The 16,053-nt window shown below is 48.0% G+C and overlaps 1 protein-coding gene across 1 annotated transcript in view; it reads right to left on the minus strand.

Annotated features, from left to right (window-relative positions):
* The window catches only part of prss12 (serine protease 12), a 275,680-nt gene that overhangs the window by 224,244 nt on the left and 35,383 nt on the right, over positions 1-16,053 (minus strand). Inside the window, exon 3 of the mRNA XM_085962770.1 lies at positions 290-468. Coding sequence (XP_085818896.1) covers positions 290-468 — 179 coding nt within the window. The remainder of the gene's footprint in view (positions 1-289; positions 469-16,053) is intronic.

A 16,053-nucleotide genomic window follows, 5' to 3' on the forward strand; every position in this document is an offset into this window, starting at 1 on the left:
ATGTTATGATAGCCCAATTAAACCTATATTCTAAAGTGGGTGAGCTAACCAGTCTCTTAATGTTCAGGGAGAAAATAATTGGTGCCGTCATTGGGTGTAAATGGAAAAGTGTTCTAATTCCCAGCACTGTCATCACTCACCATGATGAGCACATGGACAAAACAAAGTATTAGAGAGTAATTTAGGTCTAGTTGTTCTTCTGATCATTGGAACATTACAGCACAAAGGGGTATTTTTCTGAGAATTTATTGTCACAAATCATTGGAAGAGCTGACAACTACTTCATTACCTTTGGGAGAATTGCAAGTAACCGCAGCTGCCCTTTTATAGATGCAGTTCCCACGCTGCCTGGTCTCCTTCACACACTCAAGCAAACTGTGTTCATCACCTCGGCACTGGACATTACTCCAGTGAACGGTAACTAGTGCCAATCCAGAAATAGGGATCTGCCCGGCTTTGCCACTTTCACTGAACAAAATGGAAAGTTACAGAGTTAAACATATGAACAACTTTTCTAACAGCTTCATCTAAATAAGTGTGCACATAACTCTCAACTTGTCTTAATTGCGATGTCCTGAGTTTACGTATGAATTTCAGTCCGTCCTGCTCTCTCAACTTTGGAGTAGCATTCCCAAATGGGTTCTGAAATTCCTTGGCTCTTTTGGCATAGGTATGCCAGATGGGCCGAATTATACGCTCAGCCCAGATATGCCAGGAGTTCCCACAGGCCTTGTAAGGGGTGGAGTCGACAGGGCTTTGTAAGAGGCAGCCTGACATGCCAGCCTGTCCAACGGTAGAAATGAGACCCACCACGAGGCTCCAGGCCTGGGACATGGCCAAGTCCTCCAAAAAAAGAAGAACTTGCCATATAAAGATGGTCCCCTTTACAAAGATGGCTAAGGGGACATGTGTTTTCTTTCCCTGGCATCATAGCACCCCCCCCACCCCACAGATCATTTCACTAGGACTCCCAGACACCTAGAGCAGGTGGACGCCTGAACTGGCATGGACGCTCTCCATAAATACTTAAATTGGTGACTTCCCCCTGGCCCTCCGAACTTTGGCGGGGTCAGCAACGAGGTCACTGGCAGGCAGATCCCAGCATTCACTCTGGGAACAAAAACCTGCAGGTTTTCGGACTCTAATTAAAATACCTAAAACTGTTCAAGAGGCTTATTTTTTGAGTTACAGGATTTAAGGTACAAAGAAAGCTTGACATGCTTAATATGTTTATTACACTTGTCAATCAGATAAATTAACACATTGATTAAACATGGTTTGATGTACCACCAAAATACAAAAATGTGTTAACATAAGAACATAAGAATTAGGAGCAGGAGGATGCCATACGGCCCTTCGAGCCTGCTCTGCCATTCAATAAGATCATGGCTGATAGAGTCATAGAGTCATAGAGTAATACAGCACGGATAGAGGCCCTTCGGCCCATCGTGTCCGCGCCGGCCATCAAGCCCTGTCTAATCTAATCCCATATTCCAGCATTTGGCCCGTAGCCTTGTATGCTATGGCATTTCAAGTGCTCATCCAAATGCTTCTTAAATGTTGTGAGGGTTTCTGCCTCCACAACCCTTTCAGGCAGTGAGTTCCAGACTCCAACCACCCTCTGGGTGAAAAAGTTCTTTCTCAAATCCCCTCTAAACCTCCCGCCCTTTACCTTGAATCTATGCCCCCTAGTTATTGACCCCTCTACTAAGGGAAAAAGCTCCTCAGCATCCATCCTATCTATGCCCCTCATAACTTTGTACACCTCAATCATGTCCCCCCTCAGCCTCCTCTGCTCCAAGGAAAACAAACCCAATCTGCCCAGTCTCTCTTCATAGCTGAAGCGCTCCAGCCCTGGTAACATCCTGGTGAACCTCCTCTGCACCCTCTCTAACGCGATCACATCCTTCCTGTAGTGTGGCGACCAGAACTGCACACAATATTCCAGCTGTGGCCTAACCAGTGTTTTATACAGCTCCATCATAACCTCCTTGCTCTTATATTCAATGCCTCGGCTAATGAAGGCAAGTATCCCATATGCCTTTTTTACCACCTTATCCACCTGTTCCGCCGCCTTCAGGGATCTGTGTACTTGCACACCCAGATCCCTCTGACCCTCCGTCTTGCCTAGGGCCTTTCCATTCATTGTGTATTCCCTTGCCTTGTTAGTCCCCCCAAAGTGCATCACCTCGCACTTTTCCGGGTTAAATTCCATTTGCCACTGTTCCGCCCATCTGACCAACCCATCTATATCGTCCTGCAGACTGAGGCTACCCTCCTCGCTATTTACCACCCTACCAATTTTTGTATCATCCGCGAACTTACTGATCATACCTTTTACATTCATATCCAAGTCATTAATGTAGACCACAAACAGCAAGGGACCCAGCACCGATCCCTGTGGTACCCCACTGGCCACAGGCTTCCAGTCACAAAAACAACCTTCGACCATCACCCTCTGCCTTCTGCCACTAAGCCAGTTTTGTATCCAATGTGCCAAGGCACCCTGGGTTCCATGGGCTCTTACCTTCTTGACCAGTCTCCTGTGCGGGACTTTATCGAAGGCCTTAATGAAATCCATGTATACCACATCCACTGCGTTACCCTCATCCACACACCTAGTCACCCCCTCAAAAAATTCAATCAAATTAGTCAGACATGATCTTCCCTTGACAAAGCCATGTTGACTATCCCTGATTAATCCTTGCCTCTCCAAGTGGAGACAAATTTTGTCCCTCAGAATTTTTTCCAATAATTTTCCTACCACTGATGTTAGGCTCACTGGCCTGTAGTTCCCCGGTTTTTCCCTACTACCCTTCTTGAATAAGGGTACTACATTAGCGGTTCTCCAGTCCTCTGGCACATCCCCTGTGGCCAGAGAGGTCCTGAATATATGTGTTAGAGCCCCCGCAATCTCTTCCTTTGCCTCACACAGCAGCCTGGGATACATTTCATCCGGGCCTGGGGATTTATCCATTTTTAGGCCAGCTAAAACCGCCAATACCTCCTCCCTCTCGATGTTAATATGTTCGAGCATATCACAGTCCCCCCGCCCTATTTCTATGTCTACATCGTCCTTCTCCATAGTGAAAACAGATGCAAAAAATTCATTTAGAACCCCTCCTACATCTTCCGGCTCCACACACAGATTGCCACTTTTGTCCCTAATGGGCCCTATTTTTTCCCTAGTTATCCTCTTACCCTTAATATACTTATGAAACATCTTCGGATTTTCCTTTATTTTGCTCGCCAGTGTTATTCCATGGCCCCTCCTTGATCTCCTAATTTCTTTTTTAAGTATCCCTCTGCACTTTTTGTACTCCTCTAGGGCTTCCTCCGTCTTTAGCCTTTTGTATCTACCAAAAGCCCTCCTTTTTTTCCTAATCCATTCTCGTATATCCCCCGACATCCAAGGTTCCCTGTGGTTTTTGGAACCACTCTTGACCTTTACGGGAACATGTTGCCATTGTATGATCTCAATCTCCCTTCTGAAAGCCTCCCATTGCTCCGATGCGGATTTTCATACAAGTAGCTGATCTCAGTCCATTTTGGCCAGAGCCTGCCTTATCCTATTAAAATCGGCCTTCCCCCAATTTAGAACCTTTATTTCCGGCCCATCCCTGTCCTTTTCCATGACCACCTTAAATCTTACCATATTATGGTCACTATCACCAAAGTGCTCACCTACTAGCACTTTTTCCACTTGGCCGGCCACATTCCCTAGAATTAGGTCCAGTACCGCCCCCTCTCTTGTAGGACTTTCTACATGCTGGCTCAAAAAGCTCTCCTGGATGCACTTTAAGAATTCTACACCCTCTGAGCCTTTCACACTCTGACTATCCCAGTTAATATTGGGGAAGTTGAAATCCCCCATTATTATTACCCTATTATTGGCACATTTCTCTGAGATTTGCCTACATATCTGTTCCTCTATCTCCCCCTGACTGTTTGGAGGCCTATAGTACACTCCCAGCAAAGTGCTTGCCCCCTTTTTGTTTTTAAGCTCCACCCATATGGCCTCATTAGAGGACCCTGCTAATATATCATCCCTCCTTACAGCAGTAATTGACTCCTTAATTAATATTGCGACACCCCCTCCTCTTATACCTCCCCCTCTGTCTCGCCTGAAGATTCTGTACCCCGGAATATTGAGCTGCCAGTCTTGCCCCTCCCTCAACCATGTCTCCGTGATAGCAACAATATCGTACTCCCATGTGTTTATCAACACCTTCAGTTCATCCACCTTATTTGCAAGACTCCTTGCATTAAAATAGATGCCATCCAGCCTTGCCCTTATATATTTGCCCTGTCTACCAAGCTGACTTGTTTTATTCTCTATAATTGGCAGCACATCACCCCCTATTTCAGCTCCCCTCTGTATCCCATCCCCCTGCCAAGTTAGTTTAAACCCCCCCCAACAGTGCTAGCAAACCTCCCCGCAAGGATATTTGTCCCGCTCTGGTTCAGGTGCAACCCGTCCGACTTGTACAAGTCCCACCTTTCCCAGAAGCAGGCCCAGTGATCCAGGAAAGTAAAACCCTCCCCCCTACACCAACTCTTTAGCCATGCATTCATCTGCTCTATCCTCCCATTCCTATACTTACTAGCACGTGGCACTGGGAGTAATCCAGAGATTACAACCTTTGAGGTCCTGCTCTTTAATCTGTTACCTAGCTCCCTAAATTCTTGATGCAGGACCTCATCCCCCTTCCTTCCTATGTCGTTGGTCCCAATGTGGACCACGACCTCTGCCTGCTCCCCCTCCCCCTTAAGAATGCCCTGTAGCCGCTCAGTGACATCCCAGACCCTGGCCCCAGGGAGGCAACAAACCATCCTGGAGTCACGTTTGCGGCCACAGAAACGCCTATCTGTTCCCCTTACGATAGAATCCCCTACCACTATTGCTCTCCCACTCTTTTTCCTCCCTTTCTGAGCAGCAGAAGCGTCCCTGGTGCCAGGAAGCTGGCTGCTGCTGCCTTCCCCTGGTGAGTCATCCCCCTCAACAGTATCCAACTTGGTATACTTGTTTGAAAGGGGGATGTCCGCAGGGGTTCCCTGCACTTCCTGCCTGCCTCTGTTGCTCCACCTGATGGTCACCCCCTGTGCAGCCCTACCCTGAGGCGTGAACAACCCGCTAAACGTGCTATCCACGACCCTCTCAGCATCGCGCATGCTCCAAAATTCATCCACCCGCAGCTCGAGCGCCGCAATGCGGTCTACAAGTAGCTGCAGCTGGATGCATTTCCCGCACACATGGTCATCAGGGACACTGGCAGCGTCCCTGATTTCCCACATGGAGCAAGAGGAGCAGAACACGGGTCTGAGCTCTCCTGCCATGACTTACTCCTTTAATTAATTAAAAAATTTATTCAATACCCCAGTTACAGGTATACTCTAGGACGCTTTATTTACCAACTGCCCCACTACACCAGAGACCCTAGAAATTTAACACCACAGAAGTCAAGCTTGTATTGAAAAGAGAGAAATACTCACCAACCAATCACTTACCTGCTCCCTGGTGACGTCACACTCTGATTACTTTTTACCTCTCTCCTCTGCTGTTGATTTGGTATGCCTCGCTGCTCCCTCTGGTCGGGCCTCATTGGTGGAGACGGTTTTTAAGCCTGGCTCCGCCTCACCTCGCCTCGCTGCTCCCTCTGGCCGGGCCTCGTTGGTGGAGCCGGTTTTTAAGCCGGGCTCCGCCTCACCTCGCCTCGCTGCTCCCTCTGGTCGGGCCTCGTTGGTGGAGCCGGTTTTTAAGCCGGGCTCCGCCTCACCTCGCCTCGCTGCTCCCTCTGGTCGGGCCTCGTTGGTGGAGCCGGTTTTTAAGCCGGGCTCCGCCTCACCTCGCCTCGCTGCTCCCTCTGGTCGGGCCTCGTTGGTGGAGCCGGTTTTTAAGCCGGGCTCCGCCTCACCTCGCCTCGCTGCTCCCTCTGGTCAGGCCTCGTTGGTGGAGCCGGTTTTTAAGCCGGGCTCCGCCTCACCTCGCCTCGCTGCTCCCTCTGGTCTTCAACCTCAACTCCACTTTCCTGCCTGATCCCCATATCCCTTGATTCCCCTAGAGTCCAAAAATCTATCTATCTCAGTCTTGAATATACTCAAAGACTCAGCATCCACAGCCCTTTGGGTAGAGAAATCCACAGATTCACAACCCTCTGAGTGAAGAAATTCCTCATCATTTCAGTCTTAAATGGCCGACCCCTTATCCTGAGACTATGCCCCCTAGTTCTAGACTCTCCAGCCAGGGGAAACAACCTCTCAGCATTTACCCTGTCAATCCACCTCAGACTCTTGAATGTTTCAATGAGATCACCTCTCATTCTTCTGAACTCCAGAGCATATAGGCCCAATCTACTCAATCTCTCCTCATAGGACAACCCTCTCATTCCAGTGATCAATCTAGTGAACCTTCATTGCACTGCCTTTAAGGCAAGTATGTCCTTTCTCAGTTAAGACCAAAATTGTACACAGTACTCCAGGTGTGGTCTCACCAAAGCCCTGTACAATTGCAGCAAGACTTCCTTACTCTTGTACTCCAACCCCCTTGCAATAAAGGCCTTTCTAATTGTTTGCTGTACCTGCATGCTAACTTTCTGTGTTTCCTGTACAAGAACACCTAAATCTCTCTGAACACCAACATTTAACAGTTTCTCACCATCTGATTAAGAAGAATGAAGAAGCAAATATAGCTGACACCAAAACAAAAGTCCATTAATTTACATTTGGTGCTGTGGAATCCATAATATATTAAGCTGATTAGACTAGCATAAATAATAGCATAAAACTGAAAATATTAAATGATTTAAATATTCATAATATTTCAAAAAGTAAGATAAAGTGACCCTAGATTTGGTAATTTCTTCCTGATTTTAAAGCTTGCAGGCTAAGATGTATGGGTGGGCAGTACAGTGAAACATGAGGGAATAGAAATTCCGTCTGAGAGCTGCACTGAGGCAGGACTTTTGCCTACTCTTCTGCTCCCTCAATGACCCCATCCCAAATAGGATGATGAGGGATTGCTTGCATTAAAGGGACAGGCACCCATGCCATTTATGGCGCTACTGGGGCATGTGCCCCATGAAAGCACCAGAATTCGGAGCGGCACTTTGCTGCTCTGTTGGAAATGGTGGGGTCGGGGTGGGGGGTCGTCGCGGGGAGGGGGGGATTGGCATGGCAACTGGTCTGACCAGAGTGGCCAAAGATCAAAAATGTTGTTGCAAGCTGCTCCTCGGCTGGTGTAATGAGAAAAGGTGGGGAAAAGAAAGAGATGGTGGATTTTTTTTTAATTAGGAGTCTCATTCTGTTAGATTTTTAATACCATCTACAGGTAATAGGTTCCTGCTTTTCTATTAAGTAATTTTAAAGTCATTCAACTCATTAACTTCCTTTCTATATTTTCTTGCTTATTTTTTCTTCTCTCCCAACCACTCTAGAAAGGGGCTTAATTGTCTTTCAAGGTTTAGTTCTGAAGGAAAGTTAACCTGTCATTTCTCTTTACAGATGCTGCCTTGCCTACTGCGTGCTTCTAGCATTTTCTGTTGTTACTAAATACATGTTGGGAAGCAAAGTGTTATTCAACTACTTGTAAAGCCACATCTGTGGTGCAGATTGTATACTGTACTGGTGACAGTGCGTTCTTGTTCTTTATTTGCATCAAGACTCATAACTCATGAGTATCACAGGTGTGACTGAGTTATAATAATCTTTCTCGTGGATCAGAGAATGACAGAAATGCTTTACCCTCCATCCTGATATTAATACATTCTGCTGACACCATTGGTCTAGGATTCTAAGTTGTTTCAAAATTCTGCAGGTCAACTAATTACTAAATGGTAGCTGCCACTTAAAAAAAATGAAATGTAGGCTTGGTACACATTAAACAATTAGGAAGCATGTTAGAACGTTCAACATAAGTAATTTAAATTTATTGTTTACAAGTATTAGACATTACCACCAGGGGCTACAGGATAGATTTTCATGTCCTCCCCCGCCTCCGCCCCAGCACTGGGCAGGGGCATCGGGATTTCTTGTCCTGGGCTATTAACATGGTCCTGGGGCACCCCCTGTGCAGTTGCACCCCCTGGCAGTGCCGGGAGCCAACGGAAAGGGAACAAAGGTTAGGGGCAGCTTTAAGCCTCTAAGTCCGTTTGGGGCATTCTGCCTGCTGGTGGAGATTGGCAACCAGAAGGTTCCAATTAGACTTCAACATCCTGGGGAGAGGGGAGCTGGTAAGTGGCAAAAACTCATTGATCTTAAAGTTTTTGACCTGCTTCAGGGATTCCTGCGGACTCTCAGGTTGGCAGATGTCTGGGTGCAGGTCACAGCACCACGTTGTTTGGACACCCCTGAGCAAGTGGTCATGAAAACCCCTCCCACCTCATTAACATATTAAAACTGCTCCATTGGGCCTGTGCCGACTGCAGGAGCAGGACATTCTGTGGTGTCTACCAGGAAAGGCCTAGAAATCTTGGGGCAATATAAAAGGGTGTTCCCCGGGATTAAGAGACAAGAAACTGTGCCTCACAATGTCCACAAATTAAAATAAATTGTTACAGCTGGATCAAACAGGTGCTGAATGTATAGTAGTTTCTGAAATTAAATTTTTATTACAAGCATTTAGATTTATATATTTCAGCTACTCTTTCTAAATAATACAAGAGAAATGGCATGAAATACTGAAATAATGAAGTATTTTGTTCTCAGATAATTTTATTTCTGTATTTCTATCTCACAATATTTCTATCTCGCCTGTCAGATCCATAGGGATCCTTAATTAATCATAGTAGAGCAGAAGACCCAACAGTGATGTAATGCAAATAAGCATGAAGAAATCTAAAGGCCAACACCTTTTGCAAATAAGTGATTTATACAAGTAGATATCCTCAATTAAGTGGGACCAGAAAATGACTTTAGACTCTTCTGCAATTAAATGTCTTGTGTGATGAATTAAAGGGGAAGCTAAGTGTAGATAAATTCTTGGGTTCAGTGGTGTCAGTCACTCCCATAAGCAGACTGAGTTTCTTACTTTTATGGGAGTTGAGCTACATTGCTCTACATCTGCTTGCACGATAGCCTAACCAAGGGAGCTGTAACATAGAAAGATAGAAACATAGAAGATAGGAGCAGGAGTAGGCCATTCGGCCCCTTGAGCCTGCTCCGCCATTCAATGAGATCATGGCTGATCATCCAAATTCAGTACCCTGTCCCTGCCTTCTCCCCATACACCTTGATCCCTTTAGCCTTAAGAAATATATCTAACTCCTCCTTGAATATATTTAATTAATTGGCCTCAACTGCCTTCTGCGGTAGTGAATTCCACAGGTTCCCCACTCTCTGGGTGAAGAAATTCCTCCTCATCTCTGTCCTAAATAGCTTACCCCTTATCCTTAGACTGTGACCCCTGGTACTGGACTCCCCCGCCATCGGGAACATCCTTCCTGCATCTAGTCTGTCTAGTCCCGTTAGAATTTTATAAGTTTCAATGAGATCTCCTCTCATTCTTCTAAACTCCAGCGAATATAAGCCCAATCGACCCAATCTCTCCTCATACGTCATTCCTGCCACCCCCTCCATGGCAAAAACATCCTTCCTCAGATAAGGCGACCAAAACTGCACACATTACTCAAGGTGTGGTCTCACCAAGGCCCTGTACAACTGCAGCAAAACATACTTGCTCCTGTACTCGAATCCTTTCGCTATGAAGGCCAACATACCATTTGCCTTCTTAACCGCCTGCTGCACCTGCATGCTTACCTTCAGCGACTGGTGCACAAGGTCACCCAGGTCTCGTTGCACTTCCCCTTCTCCCAATCTATTGCCGTTCAGATAATAATCTGTCTTCCTGTTTTTGCCACCAAAGTGGATAACCTCGCATTTATCCACATTATACTGCATCTGCCATGCATCTGCCCAATCACCCAACCTGTCCAAATCATACTGGAGTTTCTCGGCATCCTCCTCACAGCACACACGCCCACCCAGCTTTGTGTCATCTGCAAATTTGGAATTATTACATCTAGTTCCCTTGTCTAGATCATTAATATATATTGTGAATAGCTGGGGTCCAAGGACCGATCCCTGTGGTACCTCACTAGTCACTGCCTGCCACTCGGATAAAGACCCGTTTATTCCAACTCTTTGCTTCCTGTCTGCCAACCAGTTCTCTATCTAAGTCAGTACCTTACCCCCAATCCCATGTGCTTTAACTTTACATGCTAATCTCTTATGCGGGACCTTATCAAAAGCCTTCTGAAAGTCCAAATGCACCACATCCACTGGTTCTCCCTTATCTATTCTACCAGTTACATCCTCAAAAAATTCCAGTAGATTAGTCAAGCGCGATTTACCTTTTGTAAATCCATGTTGACTTTGTCCGATCCTGTCACTGTTTTCCATGTGCATCTTTTATAATGGACTCTAGCATTTTCCCCACTACCGATGTCAGGCTTATTGGTCTATAATTCCCCATTTTCTCTCCACCACCTTTTCTAAATAGTGGGGTTACATTAGCTACCCTCCAATCCATGGGAACTGTGCCAGAATCTATAGAATTTTGGAAGATGACCAGCAATGCATCTAATGGGCCAGAAATTAGGTTCAGGGGCTTGCCGCGCGTGCAAGCCCCCGATGTGCACTTACCCGGCGCGCTGACATTTCAATCCTGGCCTGCATTGCATTTCCTGTCACTGGCCCGCTTCAGGTCCTGCCGCGCTGTGCGTGCGTGACCCAGCGGCGTACTTAGTGCGATGAGCCAGCTGGGATCACGTGAGCACTGGGCAACCAATGGGAGGTTGCAAAAGTTCATTCATGAGTTTGATAGTAAGAACTGTCAAACTCATGAAAACTCCTGGCCCCAAAACACTACTTAAACTTGAAAGAAAATTTTAAAAACATCGCACTACTTAAATAAACTATAAATAACTGTAAAAAAGTATTTTAAACAATAATTTTAAATTTTGAAAAAAATTATTATATAAAAAATCGGGACTAAAAATACACTTACCTTGCTGTAAAGTCTTCAAAAAAAATGAACCTGTGGAAAAAATTTCTAATTTTACTTAATAGACCACTTACCTGTTAAAAGTAAGTACTTACGGCTGCTTTTTCCACACGTAAAAACCAGAGTCTTTTCCCCACGGGCAACTCTAATAAAAAAAGGAAAGTTCAGCGCGCACGCGCTGCCTGATACATCGTACGCATTCCGCCTCTTAACCCCTTGGGTCAGAGGAGAGGAAATGCTGGTTTTCCCCGCATGGGCTGTGCATGCTGAAAACCATCAATTCCTCCGGGCCCACGCGTGAGTACCCCGTCCGTACTCACGCGTTGGGACAGGAATTACTGACCCATTATTTCTAGGGCCACTTCCTTATGTACCATGGGATGTAGATTATCAGGCCCTGGGGACTTATCGGCCTTCAATCCTGTCAATTTCCCTAACACCATTTCCCTACAAATACTAATTTCATTCAGCTCCTCCCTCTCATTAGACCCTATGTTCCCCGACATCTCTGGGAGGTTATCTGTGTCCTCCTTTGTGAAGACAGAACCAAAGTATGTATTTAATTGGTCTTCCATTTCTTTGTTCCCCATTATAAATTCCCCTGATTCTGAATGCAAAGGACCTACGCTTGACTTCACCAATCTTTTTCTCTTCACATATCTCTAGAAGCTTTTACAGTCAGTTTTTATGTTCCCTGAAAGCTTACTCTCATACTCTATTTTCCCCTTCTTAATTAATCCCTTTGTCCTCCTTTGCTGAATCCTAAACTGCTCCCAATCCTCAGGTTTGCTGCTTTTTCTGGCCAATTTATATGTCCTCTCCTTGGATCTTGTGCTATCCCTAATTTCCCTTGTTAGCCACGGTTGCGCCACCTCTCTTGTTTTATTTTTATGCCAGACAGGGATGAACAAATTCTGTAGTTCATCATGCGATCTTTAAATGTTTGCCATTGCCTATCCACCGTCAACCCTTTAAGTAACGTTCCCCAATCCATCCTAGCCAACTCACGCCTCATACCATCGTAGTTTTCTTTATTTAAATTCAGGACCCTAGTCTCTGAGTCAACTACTTCACTCTCAATCTTAATGAAGAATTCTATCATATTATGATCGCTCATCCCCAAGGGGCCTCGCACAACAAGATTGCTAATTAATCCTTTCTCATTACATAATACCCAGTCTAAGACGGGCTGATCTCTAGTTGGTTCCTCAACATATTGGTCCAGGAAACCATCCCGTCTACACTCTAGGAATTCTTCCTCCACAGTATTGTTACTAATTTGGTTAGCCCAATCTATATGTAGATGAAAGTCACCCATGATAACTGCTGTGCCCTTATTGCACGCATCTCTAATTTCTCATTTAATGCCATCCCCAACCTCAGCATTACTGTTTGGGGGCCTGTATACAACTCCCACTAACATTTTCTGCCCCTTGATATTTCTCAGCCCTACCCATACAGATTCCACATCATCAGAGCTAATATCCTTCCTTACTATTGTGTTAATTTCCTCTTTAACCAGCAATGCTACCCCACCTCCTTTTCCTTTTTGCCTGTCCTTCCTGAATATTGAATACCCCTGGATGTTGGAGTACCAGCCTTGGTCACCATAATCCCAATTATATCATATCCGTTTACATCTATTTGCGCAGCTAATTCATCCATCTTATTACGAATGCTCCTCGCATTAAGACACAAAGCCTTCAGGCTTGTTTTTTTAAAACTCTTAGGGGGAGAAATTCAGTATCGCCCCGTTTGGGGCGTAAGTATCGGGCAGGCACGAAATTTTGCGCCTGGCGCAAATTATCGCCACCTACTGGTAAATTGGCCTGCTTCGCCTCAGGAGGTGCTTGGAGCATTAAAACAGGCGCTGCACAACTGTCTTAAGGTGCTAAGCCGGAGAAGCGAGGCGCTACCACCTAGGGCGGGCACAGCGCAGGTGCACCCAGTTAGCAATTGCATGCAGACACGCTGGCGCCGGTCAGCTCTTAAAGGGGAGGTTCGATCTTGGGTTGCAGCCACACCCTGCACATCGGAGCCCTGATTCTCGGCCTGGACAGACCTGCTGCCACATTCTTAAGCCTAGGATCATGGAGAGGGCCAGGGAGCGAGCGCAGCGGTTCAGCGAGGGGGCCTTGGAGGTTCTGGTTGGCACGGTGGAGCGCAAGCGATCTATCCTGTTCCCGGACAGTGGCAGGAGGCCACTGCCCAACGACTATCGCAAAGCTTGGAGGGAGGTGGCTCACAGTGTGACCTCCAGCAGCATGGTGCCTAGGACCCCTGTGCAATGCAGGAAGAAGTTCAACGACCTCACTCGGATCGTCAGGGTGAGTGCCCTTTTCAGAATTCTCTTCATCCCTGCATGGCGACCTCACTTTATGGCCAAAGGGTCCTGGAAGCCCCAATGCCCAGCCCTTATCCAACACCTATGGCCCTTTCAGGAAACTCACACGCACATTCAGCACTTTACACGCTGTAAGGGCTATTCGACCATGGGAGGCAGTGCAGCCAAGATCAGGGCTTCACACTGTAAGGGCTATTCCACCATGGGAGGCAGTGCAGCCAAGATCAGGGCTTCACACTGTAAGGGCTATTCGACCATGGGAGGCAGTGCAGCCAAGATCAGGGCTTCACACTGTACTCAGAGCCCGTCCTTTCTCTTGCAGGGCAAGCTGGCGCATAACAGGAGGCAGCAGCAACGGACCGGGGGAGGCCGGCCTCACCTTCAAGCCCTCACCGATCTGGAGCAGCGAGTCCAGCAGATTATGGCAGGCCAGATGATTGGCCCCGTCACCACTGGTGATGCCAACCCCGTTATGAACAGCAATGGTAAGGTCATCACCTTATTGACCTCTCTCCTTCCACTTGTGCCTCACACCAGCATCCTTTGCCACTATCGAACCAATACAGTACATTGCAGCACTCATGCCTCCCTCGCTGCCACCCTGTCCTCACGCTAAAGCCACTCTTGTACCTCCCTGCTTTCAGATGCTGATTCGCCAGGTGAGGAGGCGGGCCCTCAAGCTGGCACTGTGAGTGACTCTGAAGGCGACAACGAGGAGGAAGCTGGACCATCAGTGCCACCCTCAGCCGAGGCAGCCCATGGCCATAATGGCGACATGTCTTCCCTGGAGGGGAGCAGGGGGGAATGGTCTGAGGAGGGTGAAGCTCCGGGGCCCAGCGGGCTACAGCAACGCGAGGGGGGTAGGGAAGCTCGGCCGCCTTCTCCCCGGAGGGAGAGTCTGGCCTCAAGTCCTGCCACAGTGAGCGCAAAAGAGGTGCGGCTCCTCACTGAAATGAGTGCCCAGGCAGAGCACAGGCACACCGAGCTCATGGCTGCAGTGGCAAGGATGCCAGATTCCATTGAGTCACTAGCAAGGAGTGTGCAGGACTTCAGCGCACCACAGGCAAGGAGTCTCCAGGACTTCGGCGCAGCACAGGCAAGGATTGTCCAGGACGTCGGCGCAGCACAGGCAAGGAGTCTCCAGGACTTCGGCGCAGCACAGACAGCTGCCACGCAATTGCTTAGTGCTACAATGCAGTCAGTGGCTGGTCTCATGCAGATGCAGATTGAGGCCACATGAGCACTGACTGCTGCCACCCTCGCTGGATCGGGCACAAATCGCCGGGGCCCTCACCGTGCCGCAGCAGGCCAGCAGTCTGTGCTTAAGCAGATTGCTCCGCATGCTGCAGTGCTGCCCTGTGGGAGTGCCAGTGTCTCATCTGAACAGGGAGTTGCTGTCCTCTCTCAGGATGACAGCATTCCTGCTTCCAACACTGTCACTTCTCCACTGCAGCTGCCACCACCTGTACGACAGACTGCTGCCGCCCATGCAGAGTTGGAGCAGTCAGCAGCCGGGCCCTCCAGGCCCAGAGCTGGTCCAGGCTGTCCCTCAAGGGCATCTGCAGTCTCAGTTTCTGACACTCAGCAGCCTTCCCCCAGCCTTGCTGCAGCCACTGGGGTCCCATTGCGGAGGAGCTGCAGGGTGGGAAGGGGCGAATCTCGCAAGCGAAGCAGATCACCCTCGAAGGGCAAAAAGTAGGAGATGTGTCCAAATGCTGTTAAATGTTTTATTGAAGGCCGAGGATCGTAGTCATATTTTTGTTACTGTTTTGGTCATTGTCTCCAGGTTGTGAAAGCCAGTTATGTGACTGACTGCTTTTTTTGGAGTTTCTCTCTATTACTTTGTCATGTGGGAAGGGCACACAGTTTGTTAAATAAAGAAGTGTCTTTATTCAGAATGTGCATGTTTGCTCTTTGAACTATTTGTTGCCTTGACCGGATTAGGGGTTGCGGCACGGTTCCATTCATGTTCTTTGAATGGCAGAAGCCATTCCCTCAGAGGGGGCCTAGAACCGACTTGCTATAAGCCACTGACGGACGGCCCTTGCACTTTGTGCCTCCCTCCCGTCTTGGTGCTGCTGCTCCTCCTCCTCCTCCTCCGCCTCCTGCTCTGCTGGTGCTCCAATGTCTGGTGGCAGTGGCTGAGTCCTGAGGATTGCCAGGTTATGCAGCATGCAGCACACAACAACAAAATGGGAGACTCGCTCAGGTGGGTACTGAAGGGCTCCTCCGGAATGGTCCAGACAGCGGAACCGTTGCTTGAGCACGCCGACTATGTGCTCAACGATGTTCCTGGTAGCTTGATGGCTCTCATTGTACCATTCTTCAGCAGGGGTGCTGGGCGCACGGAGCGGGGTCATCAGCCAGGTGCACAGAGGATAGCCCTTGTCCCCGAGAAGCCAGCCTCCTGGGTGAACCGGGGCCTCGAAAAGGTCTGCCACAGAAGTCTGGCGCAGGATGAAGGTGTCGTGGCTGCTGCCTGGAAAGCGGGCATTGACAGCGACTATCTGCTGTCTGTGGTCACAGGCCAACTGGACGTTCAACGAATGGAACCCCTTCCAGTGGCGGTAATCCTCGGCATTCTCTTGCGGCGCCCGCAAAGCCACATGCGTGCAGTCAATGGCACCCTGGACCATGGGGAAGCCCGCTATTCTTGCAAATCCCATTGCGTACTCTTGCTGCTTGTCCGGGGTCATGGGGAAGGAGATGT

Source organism: Somniosus microcephalus, chromosome 2, assembly GCF_052327205.1.
Source record: "Somniosus microcephalus isolate GS21.2 chromosome 2, FLI_Smic_1.0, whole genome shotgun sequence".
NCBI classification, from domain to species: domain Eukaryota; kingdom Metazoa; phylum Chordata; class Chondrichthyes; order Squaliformes; family Somniosidae; genus Somniosus; species Somniosus microcephalus.